Source organism: Centropristis striata, chromosome 15 (assembly GCF_030273125.1).
Source record: "Centropristis striata isolate RG_2023a ecotype Rhode Island chromosome 15, C.striata_1.0, whole genome shotgun sequence".
Taxonomy (NCBI): Eukaryota; Metazoa; Chordata; class Actinopteri; order Perciformes; family Serranidae; genus Centropristis; species Centropristis striata.
The window spans coordinates 37,021,686-37,041,226 of NC_081531.1; the positions used below are offsets into that span (position 1 = coordinate 37,021,686).

Genomic DNA, 19,541 nt, shown 5'->3' on the forward strand with positions numbered 1-19,541 from the left:
ACCAAACTACATTATTTATATGTAAGAGAAAAATGGCCTTAGTCAGGGCATATTCTGCCTCAGTCACTTTTATCTGTTATGAAATCGATGTGTTTAATTTTTTATGCAAACTTGTTCACACTTCTATTTGAACTTACTGTTACAATATCAATTAAAAATACCAATGGGCTTACTAAAAATTGTGTATTTCCTTGTTTCCCGATAACATTCAAATATGACTTAGGCACATATGCTATGAGGCTAATAATAATAATAATAATAAATAATGCTATGAGGCTAACGATATGCAATATTCATCTGTTGTTGAACAATGGTATGGGAAGGATAAGATGAAAATAATAATCTCTGAATAAAACCAGTCAGATTTCATGTGGAAATGATTGCTTGTGTCCAGTTTGTTTACCGCTGATGGCGGCGTGCTGCTTGAGGTACTCTCGCCGGATGTTGACATTCTTCACCAGACACTGGCGAGCGTGAGCCCTCCTCTCCTTCACCGGGTCCTTGGCACACAGAGCAAACACCGCCATGTACTCCAGAGGCAGGCGGAGGCGGCACAGGCCTCGGTGGAGCTTCTGGGAGAAACACTGTCGCACCTGGTAGCATTCATCCTGCAGAGAAACAGACATGATGAGGAGGAGGAGACACACTGATGTCTGATTATCATCTCAAAACTAAAAATCAAAACCATGAAAACAAGATATAAGATGCATGAGCTTTGCATGAAGACAGCTGATTGTCTCGACTCTTACATTGATGACGAGCGCACACAGCTGATACTGCTCCAGCGTGATGATCTCGTGGTAGCAGGGCTCCTGAGCCAGCTTCAGCAGGGCGCACGCCGCCGCCAGCCGCAGCCTCGACATGTCTGGTTTACTGCAGGAAAACAAGGATATCTTTATTTATCTACAAATGTGTTTACGGTTAAAGCCCCTCATCCCTCTAGGGGTCGCTTAATCCATTAAAATCCAGCGCTTTGCTGAAAATAACATGATTATAATCTGAGCTGCTGGAGAGGCTGAAACACTCAGGAGTGTTCTAATAATAATAAAAGGCCTTTATACCCCATCCTGCCCTGCTCCGTCAGGTCTCCATCACTGTGGAGGATGGCGGTCAGCATCCTCAGGGTGGAGTTGCCTGATTTGCTCTGGTTGTTCTTCACTCCCAGTAACCATCGCACCATCAGCTTGATGCCCTGGATCTGAGTGGAGGAGGTGGAAGGTTAACATCATCTTTGGGTCAACAGAAGTTCATCAACAATATTCAGAATGAAGGAAATGTCTCCTTATGTACTTCTTAAGAGGAATAAATACAGGACAATGTGTTGATAGGATATTCAACATGACAGCTCTTCCTCTAAAGTATTTCTCTGCTGCTCTGTGTTATTTGATCAGGTGACGGAGGTTTCTAACAGCTGACCTTGGCCAGAGTCTCCGGGGACACTTCATCATCAGGAACCCAGAGTTTAGTCGTCTTCTTGCCCGGGACCTAAAGACGACGCAAACAATACTGTCATTCTGTTTCAGGACCTTGGAGCTGTCCACTTTCAGGATTTGTTAAATATGCACATAAATATTTTCAATTTAAAAATTCTGGACTTTTCCAACCTTCTCTGTAAAGAAACCTTACTATTAGTACAAATAGCTAAAAGTTAATAAATGGTTTTAAAAGCCAGCCTGGCCGTGGTGTTTGTTGGAAATTAATCTGCAACATAATATGTTGCAGATTAATTTCCAACAAACACCAAAGAGGAAATAAAAAACCACTGCTTCCTATTATTGTATTATTTTCCCTTAATATATTAAAATAAATAAATATATATATATTACATCAATGTCTTACAGTATCATAATATCATATTCACAGTGTGCATGCAGCGCTATTCACTGTGGAAACAATGAAATGTATTTCTAAAAGTATGATTTCTTTGTTTGTTTACTTTTGTTTTAACTAAATAACTGTAAAACTCATAGCACAAAGTGTTCAGACAAGCTTAATATTTAGTTGTTTGTGATGCTATGTATCATGTTAAGGCTTAGAGGCAGCACTGTTTAATATTTACTATTTTAATAATGGAGCCAACAGTATGGAAACACAATTTTTTTTTTTCATAATTATCCAGACATGGAAAATAGTAAAACCCAATAGCATACTGTGTAGGAACCCTGTTAAAAAGAGCTTTTAAATCACTGACATGTATTTTCTTGAGGTTGTGGGAGTGAAAACCAAAGGTTACCCTGTCGTTCATGAGCAGATCCTTCACGATGAAGTTGGCGACGAGAGATTTGAGCGGCGCGGCGAACTGCTCCGGGGCGAGCTGCGCCAGGTGACCCAGCGTGGTCAGAGGAGTGATGAGCTGCTCCAGGTTCGCCGGGTCCAGGCCTTTATGTAGCGGCTGCACCAACACACACACAAACACAAACACAAACACAAACACAAACACAGACACATTACAGTTCACTGGTTTGATCCCAGTCAGACATGGAGATCTACTGCTGAACACAAACAGAACCACATCATAGAACTAACTGTTCAGGTTTGGGAGATGATGGATGTTTATCATTCATGTCTACAGAGCATGGCAGCATTCTAACAATTGTTATTTCATTTCTTCATGTACTTAACCCTATAAAGCCAAGTGTATCATATTAGATACAGTAATTTTTGAGACCTCTACATCATCAAAAACCTGATGTATACATGTGTTGAAGATAAACAAACTGAGCAACAAATTGCACAAAAATACCAGATGTAGCAAAAATGATATGCAGGTTCCACGAGTGGATCAGTTATTGCTGCATTAAAAAACTTCATATCAGCAGATGTATGATGTTGTGTTATATGGAAAAAATATGTATTTTGCATGTTTGAGGAAAAAGGAAAAGTTAAAAATTTTGTTGTTTGATGTTTTTGTTAGTTCAAGAAAAACAAACTGTGAGCAACAAATTGCACAAAAAGACCTGATGTATCAAATATGATACAAATTAGAATTCATATATGCAATTTATTTATTTTTTTAAATTCGTCAGCAAGTTAATAAGCACTCGGTTTAAAAAAAAATTGAATTTTCTGGGAATTATTTCATGGTTCAGGCTTTATAGGGTTAAAGTAATATTGAGTTCATTATTATTATTATATCAGCTCAGGGTGGTTTTTCGTCACATTTTCTAAATATTTCAGGCACATTTAACATTGTATTTAGTTTCTTTGCATAAAAGGTTCAATTTAACTGAAAGCTTAAAACAGACAGTGTCAAACGATGCGATACACACAACTAATCTTTTTCCTTTTATGTGTAAAACAAGTAGAAATGTCAAAGGAGTTATTTAAAAAAACACGTCAGAGAAAACAGCGTCAATGATATAACATACAACATCAACACATTTCACATTTTCTCTCTCTTATTAGACAAATTATGGATGAAAATAACCATTTTTCCTTTTTAAACAAAACATTTACTTTATCTTGATCATCTTACTTCTGACGTTGGCTATAAGCTATGGAAAAATATGCATATTTGCTTTTTTGTAGAAGTGAAATGGAAAATATCTTCTCAAATAACTAAAGAAAACAATCTGTGGATTTTTAAACTGATCCCAAATCAAATAGATAGAAGAATAATACAAATTAAGAAAATCTCTTTCAGTAAACAAACAAAGGCTTGGAATCTACATGTTTTTGTTTTCTAAAAGCTGATCATGGTCACTGAATAATCCTTCTGATGCTATATAGCACTATAGCTCTCTGCTCAGCTAGAAAGGACAGCAGCTCCAGTTTTAAACCGTATAGTGACACGTTTTTTCCACCTTGACACAGACACTGACTTGAGTCAAAAGTAGCCGTTTTTAATTTGAATATTCTCATATTTGTATCACAGATTTGCATCCGTCTTGTGAGGAAGTCAATGAATATAAAAGTCTGCACACTTATTCCATACTACCACGGTTTGATATTGAGGAAAGCCTTTTTTTATTTCTATAAAACAAGTCCAAAGAGCAGAGAGACGGGACGGACTGACCTCAAAGATCTGGGCGAAGTGTGTGTCTCTGTTGGTGAACATGGCGTTGATGCAGTGGATGGCGTACTTGGCCTGGCGAGGCGGGCCTCGCTTGGCTTTGGCCTGCAGTACCGGCAGCAAAACACTAGGGGGAGCAGAGAGGAGAACACCATCACATACCAGGGACAGGACTGTCAGATATCAGGACTACAGCATGCTTAAATCCAGTATTTCAGGCCTAAATACAGTACAGGCCAAAAGTTTGGACACACCTTCTCATTCAATGCGTTTCCTTTATTTTCATGACTATTGACATTGTAGATTCATCAAAACTATTAATGAACACATGTGGAATTATGTACTTAACAAAAAAGTGTGAAATAACTGAAAACATGTCTTATATTCTAGTAAGCAAAGGGTGGTTACTTTGAGGAATCTAAAATACAAGACATGTTTTCAGTTATTTCACACTTTTTTGTTAAGTACATAATTCCACATGTGTTCATTCATAGTTTTGATGCCTTCAGTGAGAATCTACAATGTAAATAGTCATGAAAATAAAGAAAAACGCATTGAATGAGAAGGTGTGTCCAAACTTTTGGCCTGTACTGTATATGGATCCTTTATGTGATTTAATGTGTGATAGTGACAGCAAAACTCTGAAGAAATAAAACATACGACTTGATGTGAGGAAAGCTCTCTTCCATCTTGCTGCCCGTGTTCTTGAAGATCTGCAGCGCTGCCTCGGCCACCTTCTCGTCGTCCATCTTCAGACAACCCAACAGAGACTCAAAGGTCTCTGCAGAGTGGAACGACACCGGGTGGGTGAAGGACAGCACCTGGTGGGACGGAGCAGAGAGGCTCGATCAGCTGCAGGACATATCAATAATCACTCAAATCATCTTCATGAAGACGTTTCATATTAGAAACAAACTCTAGAATCACTGTAATGACTGCTGCTGCCAGCTGAAGTTTCCTGCTTGTTTTTCTGACCTTCAGCAGCTCCAGTCCTGCTCTGATGGCCTCTTCAGTGGGGACGCCCTCCTCCTCATCATCAGCCGTCCCGTCTATAGATTTATTAACCTGTTTTATCAAAGCACTGACAGACAAAACAGAGAGGTCAAATCCTGTACACCTCAATCAAAGATCATTAACATATATATATATATATACTGCCCTACAAAGCAAAAAGGCAGGAACTGCATTTTTGGTCAAAAATGAGTTATTATCATTTTCATGACTTTCAAGGCATCCTTTGTTATGTGACAAAACATCTGATCTCAAATGTGTGTCGTTTTGGAGAAAAATGTTTGTACAGTAACTAAACGGATTACAGGATAACTTTAAAGTCATTTTTCTCAGTTCTGCACTCTGCGTAGTTACTGCCTTATTGCTTTGTAGGACAGTACAGTCTTTGTGTGTAGAAAAACTACAAGTCATCATATTAATACACAGTACCTGATGGACTCTGTGTCGATGTGCACTGGAGCGATTCTCTCCAGCAGAAACTTCACCATTTCCAGGAACGGGTTGCTGGGCTGTTTGGGGCTGCCGAGCTTTTTAGTGATATCTCGCTGGAAAAGGGACAAACACATTTTAAAAAAGGTATTTAAATAATGAAACATCTACCAAATCCTGTCTGAAGTTCTGTGAGCCTCACTAGAGCTGCAGAACCACAAGGCCTTACAGTGACACAGTGACCTGTTGGTCTACATGCTACAAATATAAAGGAAATGCTTTTTCAGATATGCACTCCTTTATGCAAATCTGATGTCAATTTAACATTTAAGCATGTTTATTTGTTGCATACACAATCGTACTCAGTACAGCCTTTAGTGAAATTCTTGGAAATTCTGGAAAGAAACTAACAAATAGAAAAAAGAGAGTATAATACAATACTATAGATTAAAATCAAATAAAAATATTTTACAAATGAAATGATAAAAATGTTGTTTCAGAGTGAAACAATGAAACAGTATGACCACGAGTGAACCAACCGGTGAATGAATATATATACATATATAAATGTATATCTACGTCATATAAGATGTGTGGAAGGTTCAATCATAATACTTCATAAAAAAAAAAAGTTTGATAAAAAAAGCCAATTTTAAGTAATTAACGGGATTTATCTTCTAATATCAATCTGTGGTGCACTCGGGGCAAAATGGCAAAAAAAAAAAAACCCTCTTCAAATGAAAAACTGACCAATAGTTTCTGCATGTGTAATATTATATATTATATAATATATATAATAATAAATGCATATGGAGTAAAACTCTTTGCATGCAGCATGGGAGTTCACTAGGGATTAAACAATGGTCCCAACTTAATGTGCTGTGTGCACTGTCGGGTATTAATACTATCAAATATTATGTGTTGTCATATCTGAATAGAGCTGTAAAGAACATTAAAGGAAAACAGTAGAGCTTGGTTTGAAGTGTTTTTACACTTTTCCCCACAGTAACAACTCATGACTGGGTTCCTCCATATGAAACTATGAAACATTTTACAGCCCCACCTCTAGTCTACACGAGGATTTGTTCATTCAAAAGATAAATTAGATTAATTTATGGAAGAGATTCCTGCTCATAATGTAATTTATGACACTATAACTTGAGTGGCGTTTCAGTGAGAAGACCTAAACGTGGATACTCACCACGCAGACTTCAGCCTGCTTGCAGGAGCAGGAGGGGCTGACCAGGGTCTCCAGCTGGTCTCTGATCCGCTCGTCATCCTCCAGGACCTGAGCCAGCTTCTTCACAAAGTCCTGGGCCTTGCCCGGGTCCGGCAGGTTCCCTGGAGACACACACAGTTAAAAGCTGACGTCTACATTTGAAACCAGGCCGGGTGGGTCATCATGTTTCAGAGATTTCATTAAAACTCTTGTCCAGTTGTTCTCTCGGAGGGACAGATCTTGAGGCCGTATGAGCTCGTAATTCAAAAGAAAAGAAACTCATTTCATGTGAGCCAGACTTACTTGTGATCACCATGACTTTAGCGAAGACGGCCTTACTCGACGCTTCAGACTGCAGACGCAACAAACAGAAAGAATACTTTAGAAAGATGAAACAAGGTTTCTTATATTAACCGTCAGTGTGCTTCAGTCACAGCTACCTTGGGTTTCTTGATCAAGTCCAGCAGGTCTTTGACATGATGTCTCAGCAGATTCTGGCACTTCCACATCTCGTTCAAAGCTCTGAGAGAGGAAGAGGAGTCACAGGGTGAGGAGGACGAAGAGTGGGAGGAAAATAAAGATTTCTACCAGGCGCTTCAAAGTAGAGCTTTATAAATTAAACATAATTTAAAATATAAAATTGATGATTTTGGAACTTCTTTATGGTGCAAACAACAACTGATGTCATAGCTGCTGTAGTTTATATTATTCTTCAGACACAGGGATGATTTATTAAAGGAGTTTCTCTTCAGAAGTCTTGTCGTGGTTCAGTTTAGCAGTCTAACATTAGATGCTGGATCTGAATTACTAGAGAAGGAGCTGCATGATAGCAACTCTGTAGTTGTTACCGTAAGAGTAATAAATGTTGATATATAAATAAATCTCCTAGGTCAACACATGGGTGAGTATATTCACAGGAAATACAAACCATGTTACTCATGTCCAGTTTGAATGATGAAATCCCACTACATTGTGAGGGAAATAACTTAATATTTGTTTTGGGGTAAAAAAAAAAAAACAAGCCCTAGCAAGGACTGAAGGAAAACTCTCAACATCTCAAGCCTTTTTACTGTATCATTACTGGAGCTGTTGTTCATCATTTTTATTGTTAACATAAAGGTTGAAAACTTGTACTGTTTTGTTTTTAAGATTAGAAAAAGAGGTGAAAAAAACCCAATTAAAATCGTTGGACTGGACTGAATTTAGCTGCATTTTACTGATATTTACTGTCATCACAACATTTTAAATTTTTTACAAAACAAGCACGACTGAAACCTCCTTTTGCTGCTGTAACGATGTTTAATGTGTGAGAAAAAAAAGACTTACTTGACAGCGTTAGTGTCCAGCGTGGCGTACAGGTAGTAGAGACACTTCATCCTCTCGGCGGTGTCCAGGTTGTGGGGGACCATGTACTGGGCAAAGACTCGCTCCACCAGCAACCTGTAAACACACACAGGGATTAAAATACAGAATATCCTCTGAAACTAACAGTTTAAGGGCTTGAGCTGAGAATCCTGACAGTCATTAAGCTGCTATTAGATTTGTTTAAGAGGATTATCTACACCAGGGTGTGAAATTAAGGCGGCCGTTGAAAATGTGAAAATGCCCTGCAAAAAAACATGACTGTTTAAGTTCCCGGTTGAATTTGATCAAATATTTATGCATGAATGAGATTACAGTTCTTCACTGGCCACAGGCCGTTTCTAACCAAAACATCATTAAAGAGAGCGATATGATTCCTCAGTGGCCCGGCATAATCTCTCATTTACCTCCTCTTATCATCAAAAATTAAGACATTTTGTCTAGTTAAATGCTGGATGATCAAATTTCACAGGTTTTAAGAGAGAATTTTTGGAGAATGTGTAAGTATTGAATGCTGCCCTGCTTAACTTTCATACAGTCACACACTCAGGAACTGCAGGTTACTAAACAGACTTTTCCTGTTGGCAGCAGCTGCACTGCAGCAAAGAGATTCAAAGGAGAACTCAGACGAGCTGAAACTACCTTTACATCAGAGCACAACTAGGATTATTTAGCTCCTGAAAGGGATTTCAGAGAGGAAAAAGCACAGATTGCCACTATGGTGGTCGATAAAATTAATTATTTAAGATGGAAAAAAATACTTTTTCTATGTCTATTGTGCACCAATATGGCTTTGCAAAGGTATTATTATTATTATACATTATATCTAATGGAAACTGAGAGAATAGAGAATATATAAAACCTGAATAAACATCAGTACACCAAGTTCTGTATCAGGCAGTTACGGACAGTAAAAAATCATCCCAAGCACCATTTTTAGCGTTATACAACCTTGATTCCCAAATTATTGGGCAGTATGAAAAAAACAAAAAACAGGTTGTCATCATTTGTAAATCCTTTTTGACCTACATTCAATTGAATACAACACAAAAACCAAGATATACAAAGCAAAAACTGGTAATCTTTTGATTATTTCTGTTTTTTTTACACCGCACAAGGCCATACCAAAATATCTGATACTCCAATATCAGCCGATAATATAAGTTGATCCAAATATTGATCGTGCTCTTGTTTGCAAGCAAAAACATTCCGGTGTTTGTCTTCAATCCAAAAAAGACAATATTCCTTTTATGCGGTTTACATGGCTAATGAAAAATAACTTTTCATGAATATTACCGTTTACATGCAGGCGTGCAGACTAAGATTACTGTAACACACCAAAATATAAAAAAGTGGAACAGCTGGAGCTGGTGATGTGGTTTGACAGTCTCCCTCTTTACCTTTAAAAAGGTAAACATGCCATATTTGCACATATCCAAAACCTGCCGATGTCGGAGCCTTTCATGAGGTTTAAAAGTCTTCTGACCAGAAATGTGGCCATTTTTTGGGGGCATGCATCTCTCTCCCTACCCTATAATATAATATATATACCCTATTCTGTATAATGTGTTATACAGAGCTGACAAACAGGCAAGAGGGACACAAACTGCCCCCAAGGGTCAAAAGGGTCCTAAGGGTCAAGGATGATTGTTTACTAAACCCCTGAAATAAATCAGCTCCATTGCATTTTAAAACTCAAATCTATTTTGCATGAAGAAACAACCTGTCATTCATCACAAACCTTGTGAATATTAATGTTTTCCCTCTTTACAGTGCAGAAAAACTGGACTTCATCAGTGGAATCCTCTCATTTTTATTACAGCACACCTGTCATTATTCGTTTACTGTTTTACTAAAGGGTTGTTTTTTTATTACTAAAAGGTAATGCATAGGTGTAAACATAATATTATGGCAAGCGTGCATGGTTTTTATGTTTTTTTTTGTGGTATGAAAATGGTTTTACAGCTGCCTAAGATAAGATTTGTACCTTGTTGGTGTACAGCTTTCATGGAAATATGAACAAAAGGAATGTTTTACCTTTTCTCATGTTGGGGTCATTTCAGGAAAAGTCAATTTCAAGTAGAGAAAAGATCATTAAGGGAGTTTCCTCTGCTGTTAAACACAGCGGCTGGTCATTATAAGACAAGTCAATGGTTAAAACTACACACCATTCAGTTCTCTAGTCATGGTTCGGGCCACGTGTGTATTGTATGGTTGATTTAAGCTTCACAGATCAATAATAATAACAAGATATTGGTGGGGGAAAGGTGCCGAGTGCAGCTGTCAGTCTGTCTGTTAAATTAGAACCCAATTGTGATTTTCTTTACCTGTTCCACCTGTAATTTAGATGCATATTCTAAATGTGCCATATACATGTCACAAAAATTCTCATAAGAGCTGAATAATATCAGCATGTCCCACATGTTTTCAACCATAAAAGAGCTAAATAGATTATGTTCTTCACATTACATGTATAAAATGTGAAATACTATCATATTCAGATTACTAGTGTGCATGTTAACGTGGTCTCTGTTCTGTTAGATCTGATCTGGTGGAGCTATCATTCAGGCTTTTATCCGAGGTGCCCACTTTGCCTCGTCCATGTCCACTTCAGCTAATGACATTTTGCAGAATGACTTTTAATAAAAACCTGCAGTAAAAGCTCTGGAGCTCTCCGTGTTGTGCCTGTGTAGGCGGACATACAATAACAAACCAAATTTTCCAGTTAGAAATGAAGCGAGTGATGCTGCAGCGTGCCGTCTTGCATATTTCACTGTCTTATGCAAACAGCTGCGACTGCTTTACATTATGTTTCCCTGAGGCTGCTGGAGGTGGCGTGTCTTCCTCTACGCATGATTGTCACAGTGCAGTAACAGATCATTCAAGTCTAAAGAGCAGACGTTTTGGATACAGATGCAGCAGATTTAAAAGGTTGATTTGATTGTTTGTGCTTGAGAGAGGTGAAAAGTTTTTGGCACAGTCTGCTGTAAAGTATCTCCACGTGATGTCATTATCTACACTCGGCTGGTTATCCCTGAAACAAGACACATTAATCAAACAAAATTAAGAGCTGAAATACAAAGTTGGCTGCCAGTAGCTGAAGGCGCTCATGAACACGGTGCTGCAGCAAATGAAGAGCATCTGATTCTAACTGAGTCTAATCAGCATCTTCTTTAAACACTTACCCCCAGGTATTAAATGCTTTATTCAAATTCATCAAGGCATTTTCACTTCCCCATGTTTTAATATATATATATATAAAATAGCAAGGAATACGTGCACACAGACCTGTCATCGATGCTGTTCTGGTAGTAGATATGCAGCAGCTTGTCTTTGATCCAGGAGATCTGTTTGGAGGCCTCCCTGCCTCCCTCGCCCTGCAGAGAGTACTTCCTGTAGATGGATGCCAGGCCCATCATGGCCTCCTTACGGACACGCCACTGAGAAGAAAGATAATGAAGACTTTAACAATAAAGATAGCCCCAAAGCATGTTTTCCTAAAAAAAAAAAAAAAAGCCAAAAACACACCATTTCTCACAGAAAGAAACAGCTTAAAATTGTGATATTTCTGTCAAAATTACGATATTCTACATGTCTCATTTAAAACATTGACTAAATAAACCTTTTGGAACAACTCCTTCATCTGTGTAGACACCCCAAAAAAAAGCCAAACGTAGCCGGATAGCGAGAAAAGAAAAACTTCAAAGCAAACTTAAACATTAAGAGCTTTTGTGGAAACACTTTGGCTACTTAAAGTCCCATTTGCCCACAAATGGATGGGCCGGTCTGAAGTGTGGCTAGGCTAATGCTAGCGCAGGTCCATCATGAAGCAGATGGGTGATGTATGATGATATCTAAACAAAAACATCTGCCAACAAAGACAAACAAGATCTTTTTTTTATCCTTTTCATCTCTTCAGCAAAACCGAAGCCTCACGTGCCTGAACATCATTATTTATTCAGTAAATCTGTTCCCCTTGCTCTTTATGGCTTTGAATGATACACCAGTTTTGACCATTTCCACCCAGCTAGTTGATGCATTGAGAGGAAGCATCAGCACAGCTGGATGGAAACACACACACACACACACACACGAGAATATATTCATGGCCACTTACTCTCTTATCCAGAGTCCTCTCCTTTACGAAATTCAACAGCGCATCATTGACGAGAGACAAGTCTTTCTTGGCAGCGGTTACTATGGAGACGATGACGTCGTGGCGGATGGCCTCCTCTGGGTCATGTGATCTGACCCGCAAGAATTCTGGGAAAGAAAACAGGAACATGTGAGTGGGAGGTGAGAGAACCTGCCACCTCCAGCAAATATCTGGCAGCTGCTTCTGATTTCTTATAAATTACACACTTAAAGGGACAATAAGCTGATTCATCATGAGGAGCTTGTTAGTGGTATCACATCTACACTACTGGTCAAAAGTTTTAGAACACACCAACGTTTCCAGAATTTAATTGAAAATGATGCAGTTTAATGTCTCAGTGTACTCTGAAATTAATGCACATTTGCAACATTTAAAATTCTTTATTGAGCATGATAGTGTTTTGAAAGTAAAAAAAAGATTCAAAATCACATTTTATGTTGGACTAAAGGACTAAAAAAAGACACAAAATGACCAAAAAAAGACACAAAATGATAAAAAAAAGACACCAAATTACTAAAAAAAGACACAAAATGACTTACAAAGACATGAAAAGAATTCAAAAATGGACAAAATAGCCCAAGACTCCATAGAGTTAAGTTGTTAACCCATTTCTTGTTCCCTGAAAAAGGCCTACTTGTATAATTCTGAAATGTACATTATTTTCCAGTTTTGGTTAAGCTTACCTTTTTTTATTTACCTCTGGCAGTTCACCACTTACCTTTGGACCCTTTCAAGCTGTTCATTTGACTTGAACTGCTTGAATTTCAATAAAAAACTGGAAAAATTGGGCTGTTCTAAAACTTTTGACCGGTAGTCTATATTGTGACAGAGTAACTCTGATAACACTGATCACTGAGCATGTTTTAGTCTTGGAAGTGATCTCAGCTGGTTTACCTGTGAGGTCTTTGGCCAGGTCTGGGTGGTTCATGAGACAATGGCTGGCAAACTTCACACATTCCAGTCTGATAGGCACATGGATGTCGTTAAACCTTCAGGAACCAAGAACATGTTAACGTCAGGAACTCCACAGGGCAAAAACATAAATAACACAGTATTCGCTGCATGCAAACACTTTCTCAAGTAGCCACATTTAAGACTACAAGATGGATATCACAACATTATTTCTATATTCTTTTAAAAGGCCATTTCCACCAGTAACAAATAAGTAAGTAAGTAAATTAAATAAATACGTATTAATCTTACCAATGCATATTAAATGCAGTGCAGGAATATGGAAAATCTGGTCATAACTGGGGTCCAATTAGTTTATGTATTGTGCAGATCTATTGTAGCACATCTGTTACATATATATATTATTATTTATATATTTAACGCTAGCTGCTGCACCATCTTAAGGCATATCGTTTCACCTTCAGGTGGTTTTTGAGGTAGTTGTTTCTGGCGTACAATATTAGGGTTAGAAACCGACTTGGTAAGAGTTTCCCCCATTTTGGCAGCAAGACAGCGAGTGTTTTTTCAACGGTCTTTCATTATTTAAAGCGTCTTTAAGACCTTTTTAAAAGGTTAGATAAATAAAATGTAGAAAAGTTCCACAGAAGCAAATCCACCAAAATCAATGTCCGTCTGAATCTTTTTCCATGCACAAATGTTCCACAGCGGTGTGCAAACATAGATAGATAGATAGCTAGATAGATAGATATACTTTATTTATCCCAAGCTGGGATAAAGTATTCACAAGGACTCATAAACTCAATCTTTACACATTTACTTTACTTTACTAACCCATGCTAAGTTTTGGGACAAAAACCTGTGCTTGGTGTGAAACAACTTTTGGTGGTTCAAAAAAAGAAAAAAAAAAACAGAACTTTTTTAAAAAAGATAACTTGTTATTACAAAATAATGGGACACCTCCTGAAAATAATGACTTGGTATCTTAAATTAGGAGTCAGGATCTCAAAAATAATGGGGATTTTAACTGGTTTTTTTAGAAGGTTTCTCATTATTGTGAGATACCAACTTGTTACTTGGAGAAAGGCTGTCAGTTTGACTTAAAGGGTCTTTTTTTTCTTATCACATTGCCGAAAATGGGCTTCCACGTACTTCAAACAATTCAATATGGCAAGAAAATAATTAAGAAGTGTGTGTGTGTTTTCACACGAGGAACTGACTGTTAGAGAACATGAAGAGACTCAAACACCATCCTGTATAAAACAATCCTGTTTCACATGAATCTTAGAGTGAACTGTTAGAGCCATTTTGTACATTGTAGAGAAGCTGATAAATAATTCAGATTTGTATTTCATAAGTTTATAGTTCTTTATTGAGGTTGTAGGAATGCCTATTGGTTCGTAGGAATTGCACTCTTCTTATTGGCTGAGATGTGTGTAACGTCATAATTGCTTACTTTGCTTTAATTAGGATTGTGGAGACGAGGAGAGCACACTAGTTTATGACCGTGCTCATAATTATTATTATTTTGGATTGCTGCAGTTTATTGTTTGTAATGCTCAAAAGAAAGGTTTTCAATAAACCATAAGAAAGAAACTGTGGGATTTTTTCGGCTAAAGACACGCGTCAACTCCATCCTCACGCTCCATAACTGAAGTAAAACTAGACGGAGCCACACTAACATGAACCACCAACAAAGAAACTAATTGCATGGTAAAAAACATATTTAACCCCTCAGATCAATGATCAAATATGGGTTTCTTGAGATTTTCTCCGATCTGTGAATGCTGTATTGTGAAACCTACCTGCCCAGGTAACACTGCCAGAGGGGTTTGTTCTGTGCGGCCAGCTCAGAGTCCTTGGCTCCAAACATCTTGGCCAGCAGCTTCACCACCTGCAGCCTCTCATCATTATCATTACTCTGCAGAGACGAAGGGATGGAGAGAGACAGAGAAAAATGATGCTGCGTCTGACTGCACTGGCTACATTACTACTTTATAACACAAAAGGCAGCAGTTTCTCTGGTATCAATCTTGTTTTAGAATGAGCTGCGAAAAACAGGAGAACAGCAGACAATGAGAAGAAAGGAAGACAAGAGGTGGGATAGAGAAAGAGAGAAAACAAGCAAAGACAGATAAAGGTAAAAAGGAGAGTGACGGAGGGGAGTGTGGAGTCGGAGGGGAGAGATTTTATCGCAGCTATTATTTTGAGGAGACGCAGTGATCTACTCTCCCTGTGAACAGTTAATGAGCGTTATCCATCAGCAGGAGGTCTTTATGAGGCGCTGCAGAGGAAACATTATGCTGACTGCTTTATCTTTTTAATATGAATCAACAAACCTGCGGAGGAAGTCAAAATGTGCATTTCTGTCGGTAATAGGTCTGAGAATTCACATTTTTAGTGGATCATAATACCAATATTAACCCAAACATTGCTGCTCCTCCCATCTCTTTAAACTGCTGATAATATCACATCAAAATCAATTATAACAACTAGCATAGTAATCATATTATAGTCATTTGTCTTTCAGTCTGACAATAATGTTAAAAACATGATATGATAAAGGAAAGATGCACTATTTATGTAGAATCAGCAAAACAACACGTGGCTATAAATAAATCCTAAAGCAGTTTGGTGAATGTTTTAATGTTTAACAGTTCTTCTGTACCTTGAGCTTGAACTCCAGCTGCGGCAGCACTGACAGCAGCAGGTGGCTGTCGATGTTGTAAAGCTCCAGGATGAGGTCAAAGACGTGTTCAGACAGGTCGCTGACCGAGGTCTTCCCCAGCATCAGCACCTGGTTGAAGAACTGATGGAGAGGGAGGAAAGATGGTTATTGAGAACACATCCAAGAGATACAGTACAGGCCAAAAGTTTGGACAACCCTTCTCTTTCAATGTGTTTTCTTTATTTGTAGATTCATCAAAACTATGAATGAACACATGTGGAATTATGTACTTAACAAAAAAGTGTGAAATAACTGAAAACATGTCTTATATTCTAGTAAGCAAAGGGTGGTTACTTTGAGGAATCTAAAATACAAGACATGTTTTCAGTTATTTCACACTTTTTTTGTTAAGTACATAATTCCATATGTGTTCATTAATAGTTTTGATGAATCTACAATGTAAATAGTCATGAAAATAAAGAAAAACGCATTGAATGAGAAGGTGTGTCCAAACTTTTGGCCTGTACTGTACGTCTGCAGAGCAACTATGACGCTCTTTCCAGGAGAAGATTCAGTGGATGAGAGCAGGGCGGTAAAACTAGGTGAGGACAGCAGAGAAAAATAATAATATATAACTAAGTAAAGCAACATACATATATACAGATATGCATCTGTACACACACACTAATTAAATCAAAGAGATGAGGAGAAAAAGAAATGGAGGCCAGGAACTAATGGCGGAGGCAGTGCAGTCCATCAGCTGCTTGGAAACCCCTTTTTTTTTGTAAAATCAAGTTTTGAGATGGGATTTAAGAGCAGCCACAGACTGAGTCAGCTGATCTGATGCTCAGGTTGATCCAGAGCCAAGGAGACGGCACAGCAAATACTTGATCAGCCTTTATTTTTAACCTGGACTCTGGAATAGTTAGACCCAGCCTGGCAGACCTGGCAGACTTAAAATAGATTCTAAAAGAAACTGGGAGCCAAAATTAGTGCAATGTGTGAGAATAGATGTCTTACACAGAATACTGGGAACACAAAACCTTATTAAAACATGAGATGAGAAAAAATATACACTACTATATGATGCATAATTACATCATGTTTGTTTGTTTCTCCCTCCAGAAGGTGTCGGCCATCTGCAGATTACCGTCTGCATGATTCCATGTGAATGCAGCATTATCTCTGAATTTTATGACTATTACAGGATGTACACGACTGCAAGGTGTCAAGCCAAATATATTAAAAACAAACAAGAAATGTGCTGAATAGTTAATCTTACATTGGTGATGTAGGGTTCAATGGCCTGAGCGGTCCTCTTCAGCAGAGCTTTGGCCAAGTCGTACGCTTGTTTATTCAAATTCTACACAGAAAGAACAACAAGAGGTGAGTAAATCAGCAGATAATATGTTCACAGTGATGACAAAAACGACATGCAATGTGAAAAATAAGGGTGTTGTCCATCATTTCTTTGCAGAGTCCCATCAGGATGCTTTTACCAGGCACAGATGTCAACAACTGTTTGTGCACAAACTCTTAAAGCTGCTTTACCACTTATCACCTGCAGGGGTCTCACTGAATTACAGAGGATGGAAAATGATGCTCTGACAACTCAGAAGACCTTGTATCAACATTCATGGTGTAATATGTGTGTGTATGCATGAATGTTTGCTGCTTTCTGCACGATCTACCTGTTGATCACACACACATACCTTGTGTGCTGGCACCAGGTTGACCAGCACGGTGTCCAGCAGCTCCTGGGACACGGTGTCTCCCTCACAGATGATGGAGCTCATCAGGTCCACCATGTGCATGTGCACCTTCTGGTTGTGGCCGTTGCTGGAGAAACAAGGCAAAAAAGGGTCAAAGGTCGCAGATGGGATCTGTGCATGACTTATTAAATGATATTCCACACTGGTTCTTATTGAGGCTGCAGCTTAATATTGACTGGATTTAGGATATTAGTACTCTGAACCCCAATATTTTTTGCTCTTTTTACATTTTACTCACTGTGGCCTTGTATGTACTGGAATATACAAAATATATACAATATACAAGTCCTGCAGCTCTATGGAATCAGCACAACCATAGAAATTGAAATAATTAAAATATGTCTTTTGTGCAGAATAGCACACTTATGACATTAATCATAAAAAAAGAGAAAGTGCAAGTAGAATTTCTCTGATAAAGTGGAATTTATGTACACACACAGTTTTTCAAGTGCATACAAATGTCATCAATATTGAAAAAAATGTGGGTCTCCACATGCTTTACATATTGAACTACATGCATTTTTACAACATCCCCTGTCCTCTCCTCTCTGCTCTGTGTAAATATTGTCATGTAACTGTTCGTCTTCACAGTTTCACTGAGGAGCAGAATTTAATGTTTTTAACCGGATCTAATTATTCCAAACTGTTTATTTTTGGAAATATTTTAAATGCCTGTCTGAGGGTCACTTTGCCATCAATCTGAAAAAAAGAGAAGAGGGGAGCGCTCCTTTTCTTTTTCAGACTTTTCTGCAGCTGGGGCAATAAGTGCAGACTTATTATTGTAGAATAAAGTGATTGGGACAGAAATATCACAGTTTTAAGCCGCGTTTAGGTTAGGTTACTTTATTTAACTGAAACCTTTATAACCTCTGACCCTTTCAACCAATGTCGGACAGTTTAAATTCTGACGATAATGCCTGATTTCACATTTTCTTTCTATGATCAACGATTTCTGGGTTTTTTTTTTAAAGAAACCACTCAATCCCAGGTTGTTGGGGTTCAGCACTTTAATGAATAGTCCTGAATAGTTTTTTAAGGTTTACTTTGCTAGCTGAAGGTAAATGGATTGCACTTATAAAGCTCTTTACACTACAGACTACGCTCATTCACCCATTCACACACACATTCATACTGGTGGCCGGCCTTCCAATCAACTGGGCGACCGCTCTACCAACCGAGCCACAGCCGGTGTTTTGTAGGTTTCATGTATTTCACTTTGTGAATTTCTCATCTTGAGAACAAACTGTCCTCACACAAACAGACTCTGATCACACAGAGAGTGGGTGTACGAGCTCATAATGATCTGCATTACAGTGGGAGGGAACGCTTATTACCTAGATTTGTATCTCAGCGAGTGGCGTCCTCAGCGCTGCCAGGCATTACTAGTCTCATTACCTCCATACGCACACGCACACACACACGCACACGCACACACACACACACACACACACACACACACACACACACACACACTAACATGAGGTCTGCATTCCCCTGCACCTTCTAGCTCACTGCTAATAATTCTAGCAGAGCTTTTTATTTTCTTCCTATACAATAATGTAAAAAAAAAATCTTGTGCTTGCACAACCTTGACACCCACAACTTCACTTTTGTTCCAGTGGCAAAGAGCCAAATCTGTACTGCAGAATTCAGCCCTCAAGGTTGTTTTCAGCAGAGTGAAATGGAGAGCGGGGGTTAGGAGGAAAGAGGACAATCAAAGAGAAACAGCCGGACTGCTACTGTGTTGTTTGGTGATGTTGCAGTGGAAACAGATTGAGGATGCTACAAGGGCTCATTTCTGATATCACAGCCAGAGAAAAGAGGGAATGTGAAAGATAGAAACACAGCAGCAGAAATGGACAGGCAAATATTAAACCATGCCAAGGTGATAAAAGGACTTACTTGATAACCTGGAAGAGAGTTCTGTAAAGCTGCGTGAATATCTCGTTGCTGTCTTCAAGCTCAAAGCAAATGTTGTAGGACTTCACCCATGCTATGTTCTG

At 38.4% G+C, this 19,541-nt stretch overlaps 1 protein-coding gene across 2 annotated transcripts in view; it reads right to left on the reverse strand.

The window, feature by feature from the left end:
* pds5b (PDS5 cohesin associated factor B) overlaps nt 1–19,541 on the reverse strand; it is a 40,771-nt gene that overhangs the window by 8,228 nt on the left and 13,002 nt on the right. For both annotated transcript variants that reach the window (XM_059351423.1, XM_059351422.1), the window contains exons 5-25: nt 19,441–19,538; nt 17,479–17,605; nt 17,049–17,129; nt 15,767–15,907; nt 14,904–15,019; nt 13,084–13,178; nt 12,151–12,296; nt 11,322–11,473; nt 7,998–8,111; nt 7,112–7,193; nt 6,975–7,023; nt 6,654–6,793; nt 5,453–5,568; nt 4,988–5,093; nt 4,673–4,833; nt 4,016–4,139; nt 2,234–2,392; nt 1,417–1,485; nt 1,062–1,198; nt 750–873; nt 404–608 (exon numbers count right to left, since the gene is read on the reverse strand). In XM_059351423.1, the coding sequence (XP_059207406.1) occupies nt 404–608; nt 750–873; nt 1,062–1,198; nt 1,417–1,485; nt 2,234–2,392; nt 4,016–4,139; nt 4,673–4,833; nt 4,988–5,093; nt 5,453–5,568; nt 6,654–6,793; nt 6,975–7,023; nt 7,112–7,193; nt 7,998–8,111; nt 11,322–11,473; nt 12,151–12,296; nt 13,084–13,178; nt 14,904–15,019; nt 15,767–15,907; nt 17,049–17,129; nt 17,479–17,605; nt 19,441–19,538 (2,542 nt within the window). The remainder of the gene's footprint in view (nt 1–403; nt 609–749; nt 874–1,061; nt 1,199–1,416; nt 1,486–2,233; nt 2,393–4,015; nt 4,140–4,672; nt 4,834–4,987; nt 5,094–5,452; nt 5,569–6,653; nt 6,794–6,974; nt 7,024–7,111; nt 7,194–7,997; nt 8,112–11,321; nt 11,474–12,150; nt 12,297–13,083; nt 13,179–14,903; nt 15,020–15,766; nt 15,908–17,048; nt 17,130–17,478; nt 17,606–19,440; nt 19,539–19,541) is intronic.